Source organism: Drosophila pseudoobscura, chromosome 2 (genome assembly GCF_009870125.1).
Source record: "Drosophila pseudoobscura strain MV-25-SWS-2005 chromosome 2, UCI_Dpse_MV25, whole genome shotgun sequence".
NCBI lineage: Eukaryota > Metazoa > Arthropoda > Insecta > Diptera > Drosophilidae > Drosophila > Drosophila pseudoobscura.
This window is the reverse complement of record NC_046679.1, coordinates 18,733,800-18,747,614: the sequence shown is the minus strand read 5'-3', so window position 1 is coordinate 18,747,614 and position 13,815 is coordinate 18,733,800. Positions and strand designations below refer to the sequence as shown.

Genomic DNA, 13,815 nt, shown 5'->3' with positions numbered 1-13,815 from the left:
TTTTGCGCATAACAGCACAAAGTTGCTCGTAACAGGACAGACTGTGCTCGTAACGTACGCGTAAGAGAACATCTGGGTAAGGACAACTGTTTCCCGCCACATTGAACTCAAAGTGTAAGTGCAAAAAATACATTTTTTAACCTTTTGCAATTTAATTTGCAATATGCATGCTTTTGCTCACAGTCCGTCAGACATGTTAAATACTCTGGTGTTGCTTCTAAGATGTATTGTTCTTTTTAAATCGCGCTTAGCCGTTTTTGTTTGCCAGAATCGATTAGAAAATTAATCATGTCGATTAAACAAATTTGTGAAACCGGGAGCACCTGAAAACGAAATGTTTTGATTGGAAACGCAATCCGCAAAGAAAAACGTGTACGCCGGATCATGCCTGAGCATTTCCATATTATTTTCTCGATTTACATATATGTATACATGTACAATGTACATATGTATATATTTTTTATCAAGTTTATTAAATTATCTAATAAATGTAAAAAAAAACAGAATTCTTGAAACGATCCAGATTACCGTAAATTTCATATTTTATGTTTTGGGTATGATATTTGCATAAAAATACGTATAGAAATATTCAATACTAATAAAAAATGTTAAATGGAATTTGTTCTGAAAAATTGAGAAAGTTATTTCGAATTCAATTATACACTTCTTTTTCCGATATCTCGGACAAAATCCAAGTACTTGCACGCAGCATGAATACTAAAAAGCCTTGTGACGCCAGCGGTGTTCGCCACAAGAATACACAAGTGATTCAGCGTTTGATAGGGCCAACCTTATAGAGAAAAGTAAAACTGACAGTTACACAGACGGTGCTTATACCTATACCAACCAGGGTATTCTAATTTTTGGAAGGTGTTTGCAATATCCAAAATATGGTACGAATACATCCTATAAATATAATAATTAAACTCCCGTAAAGCCGAATCGATATAGTTATTTCTGAAGATCACCCTGGTTCTTACTGAGTTAGTTAAAAACTCTATAAACAAGAAATAGTATTATTTTCATGTATGTAAATGGACTGGATGGTTAAAATCATAAAGTTAAAAGAAAGTGGTTGAAAAAGTTGTCATGCATCTAGGGTATTGAATCTTCGTTGCATAAAATTGGTTTTCCTCATTGTTTTTTTTCATTTTAAAAAGTTTCTGAAAGGTCGAAATTTATAAAAAGACGGTAGACGAGAAAACGGTTTATTTGATTTTTGGGAACGGCTCAATTCATTCATTCGTCGAAACCATGTGTACCATCTTGTTCATAGCCTTAATGTGCGCTTCGTTAGTTAATGTGTCATTTTGTGTAAAGGAAAGCTTCGCGAACGGTTTTAAAAATGTACATTCAAAGGAGTTCGGTGCGTAATTTTACTTGAATTTATTTGAAAAAAATAGGATGACAATACAAATTATGGATACTGTTTTTAGTGATTTTACAAAATATAAATACAAATTTCACAAAATACATCCGAAAGTAAATCTACGAATAAAAGTATACAACAATTTCAGTGTAAAATGTATTTACTACTGTAAATATAACTGTAAATAATTAAAATTATCAAACCGTTCTGACCGTATTTCGTTAAAAAGTATCAGTATAGAGTCGCTCTCACCAAAAATATTATATTCAGCCACAAAAGTTTTCCGATTTACTTTTGAATACACATAAATTGGGGCTCCCGTCTTCATATTCCGCAAGATTTATTCGTTTTCAATACGAATAATTATACGATCTGGTTCAGATTTTACTCTCTAGAGCATATAGTCATCCTCTACGATTCTGCGTTTTAAGTTTTCTTGTATCTTTGAAATTGTGGATGCCACAGATTTTCACCCTTTGTGGAGTCGGAAGTGGACAGGGTAATGTTTTGAAATATTTTTGTAGCAGTGACATATCACAGAAGTCCGGATATAAAATGTCGTTGCTCTAGCTCTTAGAGTCTTTGAGCACTAGTCGCTGATAGGGACGGACAGACGGATGGACGGACAGACAGACAGGGCTCAATCGACTCAGCTATTGATGCTGATCAAGAATATATATACTTTATGGGGTCGGAAACGATTCCTTCTGGACGTTACACACATCCACTTTTACCACAAATCTAATATACCCCAATACTCATTTTGAGTATCGGGTATAAAAATAATAATAATAAAATATGTCAGTATAGATTATAGAGATACATATATGTAAATAGTCAGTTAACTTCATTAAGCAGCCAAAGAAATGGATATGCAAGGATTATTAGGATTATTATGCATGTCCGTACGTCTGCTTAATGGTAACTGGTCAATTAGTAAACATTTCAAAATATAATTAAATTACTTAATCACATATTACACTATGAAACAGCCAATAAACCTGTGGTATCAAGGCCAGATTTTCTAAATAATATTGGCCCAAAAATTATATATTGAAATTTGCGTTTCTATCGAATTTTTTTTAATGTTATTCACAAATATTTTTGTCCCACAATCTATTAAAGATTGTGCAATTACACCTGTACCTTCTTTACACAAGAAAATTGAAGTTAATAAATTTCTGATCATTGGTACACACTGCTCATATGTTTGCTTTAACTAATTGTATAGTTTTGTTTCTTAGATAATACCGACGGAGGGTATCAATATAATTCACCAACAAACAGCCACTATGAACCCCCGGCTACTTCGCCACTTGCTACGGAGTATGGGTATGAACCTTCAGGTTTTCATCCGTGGTACGGGTCTAGACCGCAATACTATCCGTCAGGGGGGCCATCAGCTCAAATTCCATACCATTCACAAAACTCTTGGCTTTTGGAAAAACTGAAATCCAAAATAAACCTTTATACGCTCGGAAAAATATTATTAAAGATTTTGATTTTAAAAAAAACTATTAAATTTATCGTGTTGATTTTTTTACTTTTGGTATTACCAAAGTTAAAAAATATTTTTAAAGATGAAATGACTGCCGAAAGTGAGGGAACAGACAGAACATATTTGCTAACAGACAAAGGTAAGGAAATGTATATATGTATGTATAAAGATACTACAAATCAAAAACAAATATTTTTTCCAGATAAATTAGAACAACGAATTGAAAATCTAAACGATTTTCTTATTTATTCTCTACGTAATTTTGAATAAAGAAATCTATAGATTTACGAAAACCATAAAATAAATGTTTGAAATTGCAATTCATATTTTTTAAGTTTTAAAGATTTGTTTATTTATGTTTAGGTTAAGATTGTTAAAATATATAATTAAGCTTTTAAAGTATTGTAAATTTATTTGTGTAGTAAGATCTTTAAAAAATATATAACTCATAAATACAAAACTGCGAGCTTCTAAGGTAACGTTAAGGACTGACAAGATCTCCAAATGAATCCTAGTAGAGGTTTATATTAGAGGCTTATAATCCAATATAATACATCTATCGAACAAATGCCTGCAGAGCAAGCTGGTACGTTGAAGAGTCTAGTGAGGCAGCAGGCACAGGGGCAAATAGTCGCCAATTGTTTCCCTGTATTAACTAATAATTAATTGACTAATAGAGCTGAGCATGGAAATAAACAGCACTAATACGTAAATATATTTGAAATTACAATTTTATTGCATATTTTTGAATAATGTTCTTTTTACAGATTGATGCCATAAAAGTTGATTTACAGCGCAGCGGGATTTAACATTTTTTTTTTAATATTTTAATTTTAACATTTTGGAAAATGCCGTCGTTATGCAATATAACGGCGAAGGAGTCCAAATCAAATCGGCATTTAAAAATTTAAGGAATTTTTATGGGGTGTTACTTGGAAGTACATTTTTTTGTTTTTGTATGCACATTATATCTGTAATTTATATTTATAGATGACATAAGGCTAAAAAGGCTTTTAAAAGTCCTTCAGCTGCATAATAACGCTTCTTCCAAATTAGTACCACCGCGAACAACAATAACTTAATTAAGAAAATTAAAAAATCAAAATGAAATAAGCATATCTATCCACAAGCATAGACGGGTTGCCATTTCACTACCCACGAGACTGGTACCCATTTCAGTAGCTACAAGCTGGGTTGGAAACTCGCGGGTAAAAATGGAAATGATGAAAAGCATTGTTAAGGGTTAGTAAAGAAAGTGCCCCTGGTCAGTTAGGGAGTGGTGATATCACCACCTCCGAACTAGTTCCCAGTACTGCTGGGAACAAATCTGAAAAAGAAAAAACCATACAATCACATATTTTTGTCGAAACATATGTTTGGTACCAAATATATATTGCGTGCGTACTAACACATGCAAAGATGTTCCCTCTGCGTTCTCTCTCTGATGACGCGTCAGTACCCAAACGCCAGAGCCGAAGTCTCTGGGGTGCCCAGACCAAAACCCGTGTGTGTGAAGCTTTCGTAGTATGATCTGGCACATCTATGTACATACATATGTATATACTGTATGGTTAGTGATATTGCTGAGTCTGAGAGTATATGTTATCGATAAGCAGACGATCTGCAGTCCATTCGTTTTAGAAATGGAAATGTTACTGATACTTTTAATTGTTATAGGCATAAGCCTAAGAAGTTTTAATTGCTCCGAATTGCGTCGTGTAGATGATTCTGACTTGATTCATCTTTTAAATGTCGAACACAACGTTGTGGTTTTATTTAGTATGTACAAAAACACCTTTACCTATATACTCACATATGTATGCGCACATGAATAGCCTACTTAACAATCGAGATCTTGCACCTACAAATTTAAGCTTACGGGAAAACATTTGCCTATATTTTGAAGGGTTTATTCACAAAGAAGAATTCCGTTTGGAACAATTTAGTAATACATATATTCGAATAAATACTGTAATCCGTATAAATGAACAACATACATACATACATATGTAGGTTTAAAACGTAAGTCAGAGCGAAATGAGCTATGACACCGGCCCATGCGCTGGCCAAACCTACCTATGTACGTATGTATGTATGTATTTATTTCTCTTCGGTTCTTTCATTTCCGCGCGTTTCGTAACAGAATTCGGCTCTGCTGATCGTGCGCAGTAGAATTAAATTTGGTATTTTCTTTTAATTTTTGCGCGTGCGTCCACAGAACTCTCTTATCCTGTTCATATTTATCATATTACATTGTTAAAATTGTGCGCAAAAGAGTGAGAAACGAAACTTCAGAAATATAGTGAAAAATATTTATATTATTTATGTATTCTTATCAAGGAAGTGCAGTGTGTAAATTTAAATATTTCTAGTGTGCGTGGTAAAAAATAAAAAATTAAAATATCAATTGTAAAAAATGTTAAATTTGGAGAAAAATAAAAACTGGATTTAACCGCATTCACACTACTCAATATTTCTTTATTCTTTTAATGCTCATGCTGTTATGTTTCTAAAGAATAAAGAAATATAATTGAATTATATTTTCGAACTTTTAATTTCTGAGCAGTCCAACAGCAAAAACAGGAAAGAACGCTTATATGCTAGGTTTGAGTCGAGCAAGTTAATATATTGGCGCTTGTTTTTTTTTTCAAATTTCAAGATCTTTTCGAACTTTCTTTTCATATAATTGCGTCCAAATGAATAGTATTTTATAGAAATTACAATACATATTTTTTATTATTAAATCAACAAAAAACCGAACCTAATGGGTCGGGTACATCCTAAGAGGACATTGAATCATGGCTTATAAAATGCATGATTTTTCCCTATGAGCCCTATGAGCCCTACTAGGTCCAATGAAAACTCTCAGGGACAAGTTCGTCGATTTAAAAAGAAAGTCCCGAAGTGAATTTGTTGCCAAGAAGCTGGAAAGTTATCGCACTGGCTTTCTTAAATCAGCTGTCAATAGAGCCAATAAATTCTTCACCGGCAGCCAGTTAAGAGTTAATTCTCGTACTAGCCCTTGAGAAAATCAATTTATCGTTTTCAGACACCTTTTCGGTCAGAGAAATGTTAACGCGAAATTTTACTGCAAGACTACGCTGTTTGATATAAGAATATTTCATTTTCGTGGTTTCGAAGTCTATCAATGTATTTTTACTAAGTTTATTTATTTCTTCTTTCACATCAGGAATTTTTAGGTCTTTGTGTATGGTTCATTAGAAACGTAGAAAGGGCTGTTAGCGCTGAAGAATTTCAATATTCGAGTTGCTAGCAGTACACCACAGCTGTATTGAATATGTTCTCACAGGAGTAGTAAGGCTTTACAGAGACGAACTTTGCTTTCCAGGCCTATCAGCCAGGACATTCGTTGTTATTTTAATTTAAGTTCCTGCCGTTTGGCCTTATTGTGATTTTTTCATGTAAGTCTGCAATCAAGATGTAATCCAAGATATTTCACATAGTTGCTATTTGAGATGCCAAGCTTTTTTGGCACCTATGTGTTTCAAAATGAAAAAAGAATTTGGGTTAAACTTTATAATTCGTATTTAATCTTGGTGGCTTAGCGGAATGTCCATCCACCAATTAGAAGATGCGTTCCTTGCCGAATATCAGAAACGGTGAGTCCTGGATCCGCATCCGCTTCAATCACCTATTTAAACATTGCCATAAAATCCGAAAACTCAACGTATCCAACAGAAAACTTAGGCACCTTTAGCTCAGAAAGTCGCTGCTTGTGAGCCATGATGATGGTACTATGTCTGGAATGGTTTGGCAAAGTCGCAAAATGGGCAGCGGCGTGTGACTGGCATACTTCAACAGCAGCCAGCAACTCAGCTTTCAATGATTTGAAAAGAGTATCGAAGTTTTCGCGCAGCCTTATTGAATTCCCTTCGAATTTCTGCCACTATATCAAGGAGCACCTCGACTTCCGCGGTGTTTAATTTGTAAACATTTGTACTTTAACGCTTAAAGTACCGGAATATGTATATAAATACACACAGCCGCACTCTCACTGAATTTGCACCTTAAACTGTTTATTAACGTGCACCAAAATATATTTGTTGGCTTTTAAACTAACCAAAAACAAAATATTGTATAATTAATAAGTTTTTTAAACGGAACGCTATTAAGAAGTTTTAGATCACGTCGGGGTCACCATGTATTCATAAAAAAACATATATAAAAACATAAAACATATAATTGTTCGAAGCAGCAGCCGGTTATAGCTTTTAAGTAACTTCACGAACTTCTCTCTTAATTTTCGATTATCGCGCTCATCCAATGTACGCTCTCAGTGCATACACGCACACACATATGTAACGTTCTTACTACTTATAGTCCACTGCTTCGACCCTTCAGTAGCGACAGACTTCAAGCAGGCGGTCGATCATCGTCAGCGAAGGCACCTAACACCTAAAAGCTAAGTTCACGGCCGCGGCTTCTACAAAAAGACACAACCAATATCGAAACGTAAATGGTAACCTTAACAACGGAGCACTTTTTAATTTGTAAATGTGGAGTCAGAGTTGCCGAAAAAGCTCGGCAGCTTCCAACAAAAACTGTCAAGTCTTTGAGAAAATGTACATGGTTTATTCTCTATTCTAGGCAAAAATAACTGCGAAGTGTGTTTGGAGTATGAAACTACTGTATCCTTAATACAAAATGATTTAAAGGAGACTTTGGGAGCAATGGTTGTTCAGGCCCATGAAAGTAATTTAGTTGGAATATACGACCCCACCAAGGAACCAGCTCTTGTATATTATAGGCATGGAATTCCGATTCTTTACCACGGAAACATTATTGAAGACCAAATTGTTGAATTCTTTAATAACAATAAGGAACCAGCCGTTAAAGAGTTATCTGATGAAAATTTTGAGCATCTTACCCAAGCTTCTTCTGGTGCCACGACGGGAGATTGGTTTATTTTTTTGTAAGCATGATTTATGAATTTGTATATGCTTGTAAATATTGGTTTTTTGTCAGCAAAGTTACCCTTTTTATAACCGATACTCAAAGAGTATAGGGGTAAATTAGATTTATAATGAAAGAGGATGTGTGTAACACGCAGAAAGAAACTTTTCTGAACCCATAATGTAAATATATTTTTGATCAGCATAAGTAGCCTAATTGATATAGCCATGTCTGTCTGTCCGTCCGTCTTCGAGACTATCGGCACGCCGAAGCTGAACCGCAATAGTGTAGATCTTTTAGAAGAATCGAAATAAGTTTTTATGCAGTAAACATGACTATAAATAAAGTTCATATACATCCATAGCTATTCCGCTGATTGTGTTCTCTGCCAACGCTTGTATGCTATTTGGGAATCTGTAGGTGGAAAGCTCAGGCAGAAGTTGAATATCGCTCGAATGAATAGATTGGAGACTGGAATTTCCACAGCAAGAAGACTGGGAATATTGGGTTCTCCAGAATTCATTTTGTAAGTAAAATTCATACAAATTTGTTGAAAAATATAATAATAAAAATCTTTCAGCATACGTCAAGGAAAAGTGTATCGTTATAGAGCCAAAACGTATCGTCCAGAAGACTTCATTAAATTTGCAGAATTGGGTTATTTAGAAAGCCCTTCCGAAATGGTGCCAGAACCACCTAGTGTGATGTGAGTTATAAACTATTTTTTTTTGTCATATTACTTCTTTAAAATAACGAATAATATATTTATGTACATTTTACACACATACATAGAGTCCTTTTGGTCGACTATAAAGTCAGGCATGTTTATCTATTTCTTATGTCAATGAAAACTAATAGAAATTTTATTTCAAGACCTCTTTGTTAAAAATACAACTTTATTTCAAGACCTCTTTACATCCAAATTTAGTTCAAATCGAATGACAAAATAACTGTCATATTGTTAACAAAGTTTGACTTTGTGCGGTACGCAGTACGTATTCTTAAAGGGGATAATCGTAAATATTGCGAAGTGGTTAAAGGGGCCAAAATAAGACGGATTTTTAAGATTTGTTTTCTATTATAAAGTAGACCTATAAGTGGTCCTAAGAAAGATTTTTGGCAACTATTCGTTTTCGAGACTTTTGCAAAAAAGGGACAAAAATTTAAGTGGTTTTCGCGGCGATAAATTCAAACTTGGATTTCAGCGAAAGTTGAAGCCATATTTGAATACAAATTTCTGATAAATATTGCGCATTGTCCTTTTAAAATTTACCCAAATATAATTTTTAGTTTTTGAAAATGTAATTTAAGCCTTTTTTTCTTGGCTTAATACAATTTAAAATATATTGCGTTACTGATATTGAGCATATTTTCTGGAATTTTTTAGATAGTTCAATGTTTTAGAGAGACTTTGAGGAAAAACATTTATTTAGAATTATCTTTCTTTTAGGAGAAAGAATATAGGAACGAAAACATTACTATAAAAATACAAATTATATAAAAAAAATACCGAAAAAGTGAACTTATGCTTTTTATAAAAGGTTTTGAGATCAAAGTAAATGAAAGGATATGCTGCGATACTCATTTGAGTATCGGGTATAAAAACATTAGGGAAAGTGTTTCGGATGTGGCCACAGCTTTGTTTTTAACTCATAACTTGTGACCAAATGGACAACTTATTTATATCTATGTTATGCTACAGACCCTTACTAGTACTAACAACTTGTAAAAAAAACTAAATTGATTCGGTGTACTATAAAAATGTTATTAAGTATTTAGTAAAGCGTCTATTTAAATCAAAAAATGTGTATTGATAATATGTACACACCGGACAATTACCAGATTTGATATATGTCCTTTCTGTAAAAATTTAAGTAGGGGTGGCCACAACCGAACCATGGCCCCGGGCGAACCTTTTCCACTACTATTAAACATCACGATATACAATAATTTTACGTATGATAAGATCGAATCCTTTGATCTGGTTTACCTTTAGGTATCTCGAATTGAATAATTACTTCTGACAATACAAATTTTTTGTCTTTTTTTTCAGAAGCTCACTATTCTTTGATCGCCTTCAAAATGTTGTGAATGCTGACAACGTTTTTCTCTTGGTGGCTTTTGGATTGTCTACCTTTGTTATCTTAATATATCTAGCAAAACATATATCAAAAAGACTAAGCCGAGAAACGATAGAAACAAATGATAAAATAAAATAAAGAAAAATCAGTCAAAATCAAAAAAAGGACCAGCATGGACGGCCGCGGAGAAGTTGTGTGTGGGGACTGGAGCGCACGAGGCGCTGGCCTGACCATCTTTGCCCTTGAGGAGTCTATGGAAGGCGCCGTGGCTCCTACGACGCACAACGGGGCAGCCGTTTCAGCTTGCTTCTGATCTTTTTTTGATCGATAATGTACTTTAAATGGGGTTTTTTACTTTGAAATATTATTTATTTAATTTTCAACTTAACCTAATTAAAAACAAAAATTGTAATAACAATTTTTTTCATTTTAAATCTGCTCTAATTTTTCTTTGTTTCTGTAAAATATTCCTCCACTTCCTGTTTAGTGGGAGGAATATCTAATAAACTTATCATTTCTGAAGAATAACTGCTTGCCGATTTATTTTGGGATGATCACATATCTAATGGATGAAATATATTGATCTGCAGTGGCTGCCAACATGTTGAAAAGGACTTGGTTTTGCTTAGCTCGTGATGTCTTGCACGTCTTATATTCCTGTATTTTTATACCCGATAATCAAAATGATTATTGGGGTATATTAGATTTGTGGTAAAAGTGGATGTGTGTAACGTCCAGAAGGAATCGTTTCCGACCCCATAAAGTATATATATTCTTGATCAGCATCAATAGCCGAGTCGATTGAGCCATGTCTGTCTGTCCGTCCCCTTCAGCGCCTAGTGCTCAAAGACTATAAGAGCTAGATCAACGACGGACGGACAAACGGACAGACAGACAGACATCGAGTGGTCAACCTGTACAACCCGAAGTCCAGGAGGAGCCCTTCTGTCAGCGCTGATGAAGTCAGGCAGGACCCACCCTACCAAAACTACTGGTTTATTGACCTCGCCCAGGCCCCTAACAACAATGAAGCTCTTAATCCGATTCATTGAATTCAACCACATGAAGAGCTATTGTCTAAAGCGAGCAGTGTATGAAGATGCGCCCAGATACAACGCAATGACCAAGGATAACCCCCACATGCTTAAACTGTAGCGAAAAGCATGCAAGATCTACGTCATTATGCTTAAAAATCGCCAAACCGCCGTGAACATCTCTCCGAAAAACCAAGATGCTAGAAAGGTGAGGAATGTCCCATCAATGGCATTACAGCGTGGGATATTCTTCACGGATGCTTTTCGTCGAAACGAACCCCAAAAGGCCTACGTTGATACTTTAATTTTGTTTCACCAATCGACAAAAGATACTTTGATTACATATTAACGATTTTTCATAAGCTCTGCGAACAGCTTATGGTCAGATGGGGGGTTTCAAACAAAACATATGGATCAGCAAGTTCTTTACAAAATTATTTCTTCGTTGTGCACAGTGTTTTCGAGTCCCTGTAAAATGTATATATTTATTGTATATAAATAAAATAAATAATGCTTGGCATCGGTAATAAAGCTCAGTTTATTTGGAAATGATGATTTTCATGTATTTTATATCTTAATCTAATAAGATGTCTTTTGTTTGAGTATGATTTTATTAGTATATATATGATTATAGTGATATATGTGACGCCGGCGCTCTACGTTTACGAGATTATGTCGCTATGCCAAGGTTAGTCCTTAGAGACTAAACATTTTGCTCTGAGGCCCCCGTCATTCTGTTCAACCTATCCGGATTTTCCAGTTTGCAGCACCGCCTAACGTTTTTTCTTGTGCTTCAAGGCAAAAACCCACTCGATGGGCTTTAAAGCCATTCCTATATGGCTTTCCTGTCGAATGCTCAAAATTCCTTATAATTTTGTACCTTACCTTACTATGCCCTTTTGTGGGTTTCGGCGGTATGGTCTGTTTTTTTCTTTTCAGCACCATATCTGCCACTTTGGTTGCCGGTCCTACCTGCCTGTTTCACATTCTGAAGCTTTTCACCTTCACTTCGATTTATTCATTTGCTCATGAAACTGCTTCCGAGGTTCGCGTGAGTCCTCTTCTCCGCACTTTAGTCAGAACCTCTTCTAAGATTGCGGCTACACACATACATATTGGGTAGCTGCAATTGTACAGAACTTAGCAATATTGTATTGTATTGTGTATTATGAACACTTAAATCAAAGTTTCAATTATAAAACAAACTACAGGGGAAAATAAATACAACTTTTGTACTTTATTATTTGATTCGGTATGCGTATATTCTATCTTGCTTCTAAAAAACTAGGTTAATTTATACATTATTGTATTAGCTCGGCACATAACTCCCATTTGTTTTTCAGATCTATGCGAAACGAGAAAAAACGATACCAACGCCCGGATTCGAAAGCAATACAAACCAGACAGCGGGAATAAGAATAAAGTAGCATGCACAAGGATAATGCAAACGAGGGGGAACGTTGTGAGTTGCTGCGGACACCGCAACTCTACGGTTATACCCGATACTAAGTCAGTATGGGTCTCCTCCGGCAGACGCCCCTAATATTTAACGACACGACAAAGAGTGCGTGCGAGAGAGACAGAAAATCAGTTTGAGCGTGACGTCGGGCGCTGCGTAGCCACTGCAAATTGATTTGTTCCTTTTGGCTATAAAAATGATCTGATCTGATCCAGATTCAGCAATCTAATAGATATGGTCATTATCTATGATTCTGCGTTTTTAGTTTTCTCGAACGTGCAATATTGTGGATGCAACAGATTTTCGTCCTTTGTGGGGGCGGATGGGGGTATGGCGAAATTCTGAGATATACGATTTATAGTGACACTTTAAAGGAGTGTGTGTACCAAATTTGGTTACTCTAGCCTTAATAGTCTCTGAGATTTGTGGTTGCCTCAGATTTTCGTCCTTTGGGGGGAGGAAGGGGGTGTGGCGAAATTTGGACATGAAACGGTCAAGGTCCGATATCACAGGAGTGTGGATACCAAATTTGGTTGCTCTGGCTCTTATAGGTTCTGAGATCCTTGAACTCATATTTTGCAATTGGCAAAACCGACCATGAATCCTGTGTGTTAGAGTGAGACAGAGCGAGAAAGAGTGAAATTGTTTTCGTGATTCTGGCTGTAATAATTATACGATCTGGTTCAGATTTTGCACTCTAGAAGATATAGTCATCTTCTACGATTCTGCGTTTTTAGTTTTCTCGTATCTTTAAAATTGTGCATGCCACAGATTTTCGCCCTTTGTGGGGGCGGAAGTGGGCGGGGCAAAGCTTTGAAATATTTTTGGAGCAGTGACATATAACAGAAGTCTGGATCCAAAACATCGTTGCTCTAGCTCTTATAGTCTTTGAGCATTAGGCGCTGAAGGGGACGGACAGACGGACAGACGGACGGACGGACAGACGGACAGACGGACGGACGGACAGACAGACAGGGCTCAATCGACTCGGCTATTGATGCTGATCAAGAATATATATACTTTATAGGGTCGGAAACGATTCCTTCTGGACGTTACACACATCCATTTTCACCACAAATCTAATATACCCCAATACTCATTTTGAGTATCGGGTATAAAAATGTACAGAATAAATAATCCTAATATGGCGGCACTGCGCCATATCTTCCAAAAGACCATTTCCGTTGACCATCAATATCAACCATATTTCCAAGGTTGTCCGACTGATATATCTTTGTTTAAAGGAGTATTTTGGTGGTTCATTTAATTGGTAATGCACATATGTGTTTTGGTATCTGCGCAGCTGTTGCTGCGTGACACAAACAGACCAATATGGATTTGTGAAAAACGTATGCTGAAATGGAGACAAGCATGACCATACTTTCTTATTAGTGTCCTCGTTTCCAGCAAACGAAATAGACACTGTCGGCTGTCCAATCTTTTTTGTTTATTATAATAGG

The 13,815-nt window shown here is 35.5% G+C and overlaps 1 protein-coding gene and 1 long non-coding RNA gene across 8 annotated transcripts; both read left to right on the top strand.

The window, feature by feature from the left end:
* On the top strand, window positions 1-3,181 carry LOC26533113 (uncharacterized). Of its 3 annotated transcripts, none has more exons than XR_004468465.1 (3): window positions 1-114; window positions 2,614-3,006; window positions 3,070-3,181. It is a non-coding gene; the product is annotated as an uncharacterized lncRNA (long non-coding RNA). The 3 variants fall into 3 exon arrangements; XR_004468466.1 differs by lacking the exon at window positions 1-114 and adding an exon at window positions 736-893; XR_004468464.1 differs by lacking the exon at window positions 1-114 and adding an exon at window positions 1,082-1,366.
* A 1,225-nt stretch (window positions 3,182-4,406) lies between these two features.
* Window positions 4,407-10,234, top strand: LOC4802128 (thioredoxin domain-containing protein). Of its 5 annotated transcripts, none has more exons than XM_033385823.1 (5): window positions 4,407-4,437; window positions 7,476-7,800; window positions 8,146-8,307; window positions 8,362-8,487; window positions 9,835-10,234. In XM_033385823.1, exons 1-5 carry the CDS (start codon window positions 4,410-4,412, stop codon window positions 9,998-10,000), a joined length of 807 nt encoding a protein of 268 aa, XP_033241714.1. In that variant the 5' UTR covers window positions 4,407-4,409; the 3' UTR covers window positions 10,001-10,234. The 5 variants fall into 5 exon arrangements, with proteins under 5 accessions (XP_033241714.1, XP_033241713.1, XP_033241712.1 ...); XM_033385822.1 differs by lacking the exon at window positions 4,407-4,437 and adding an exon at window positions 4,444-4,646 and having other exon boundaries at window positions 9,838-10,234; XM_033385821.1 differs by lacking the exon at window positions 4,407-4,437 and adding an exon at window positions 4,444-4,646.
* The last annotated feature ends 3,581 nt before the right edge of the window (window positions 10,235-13,815 follow it).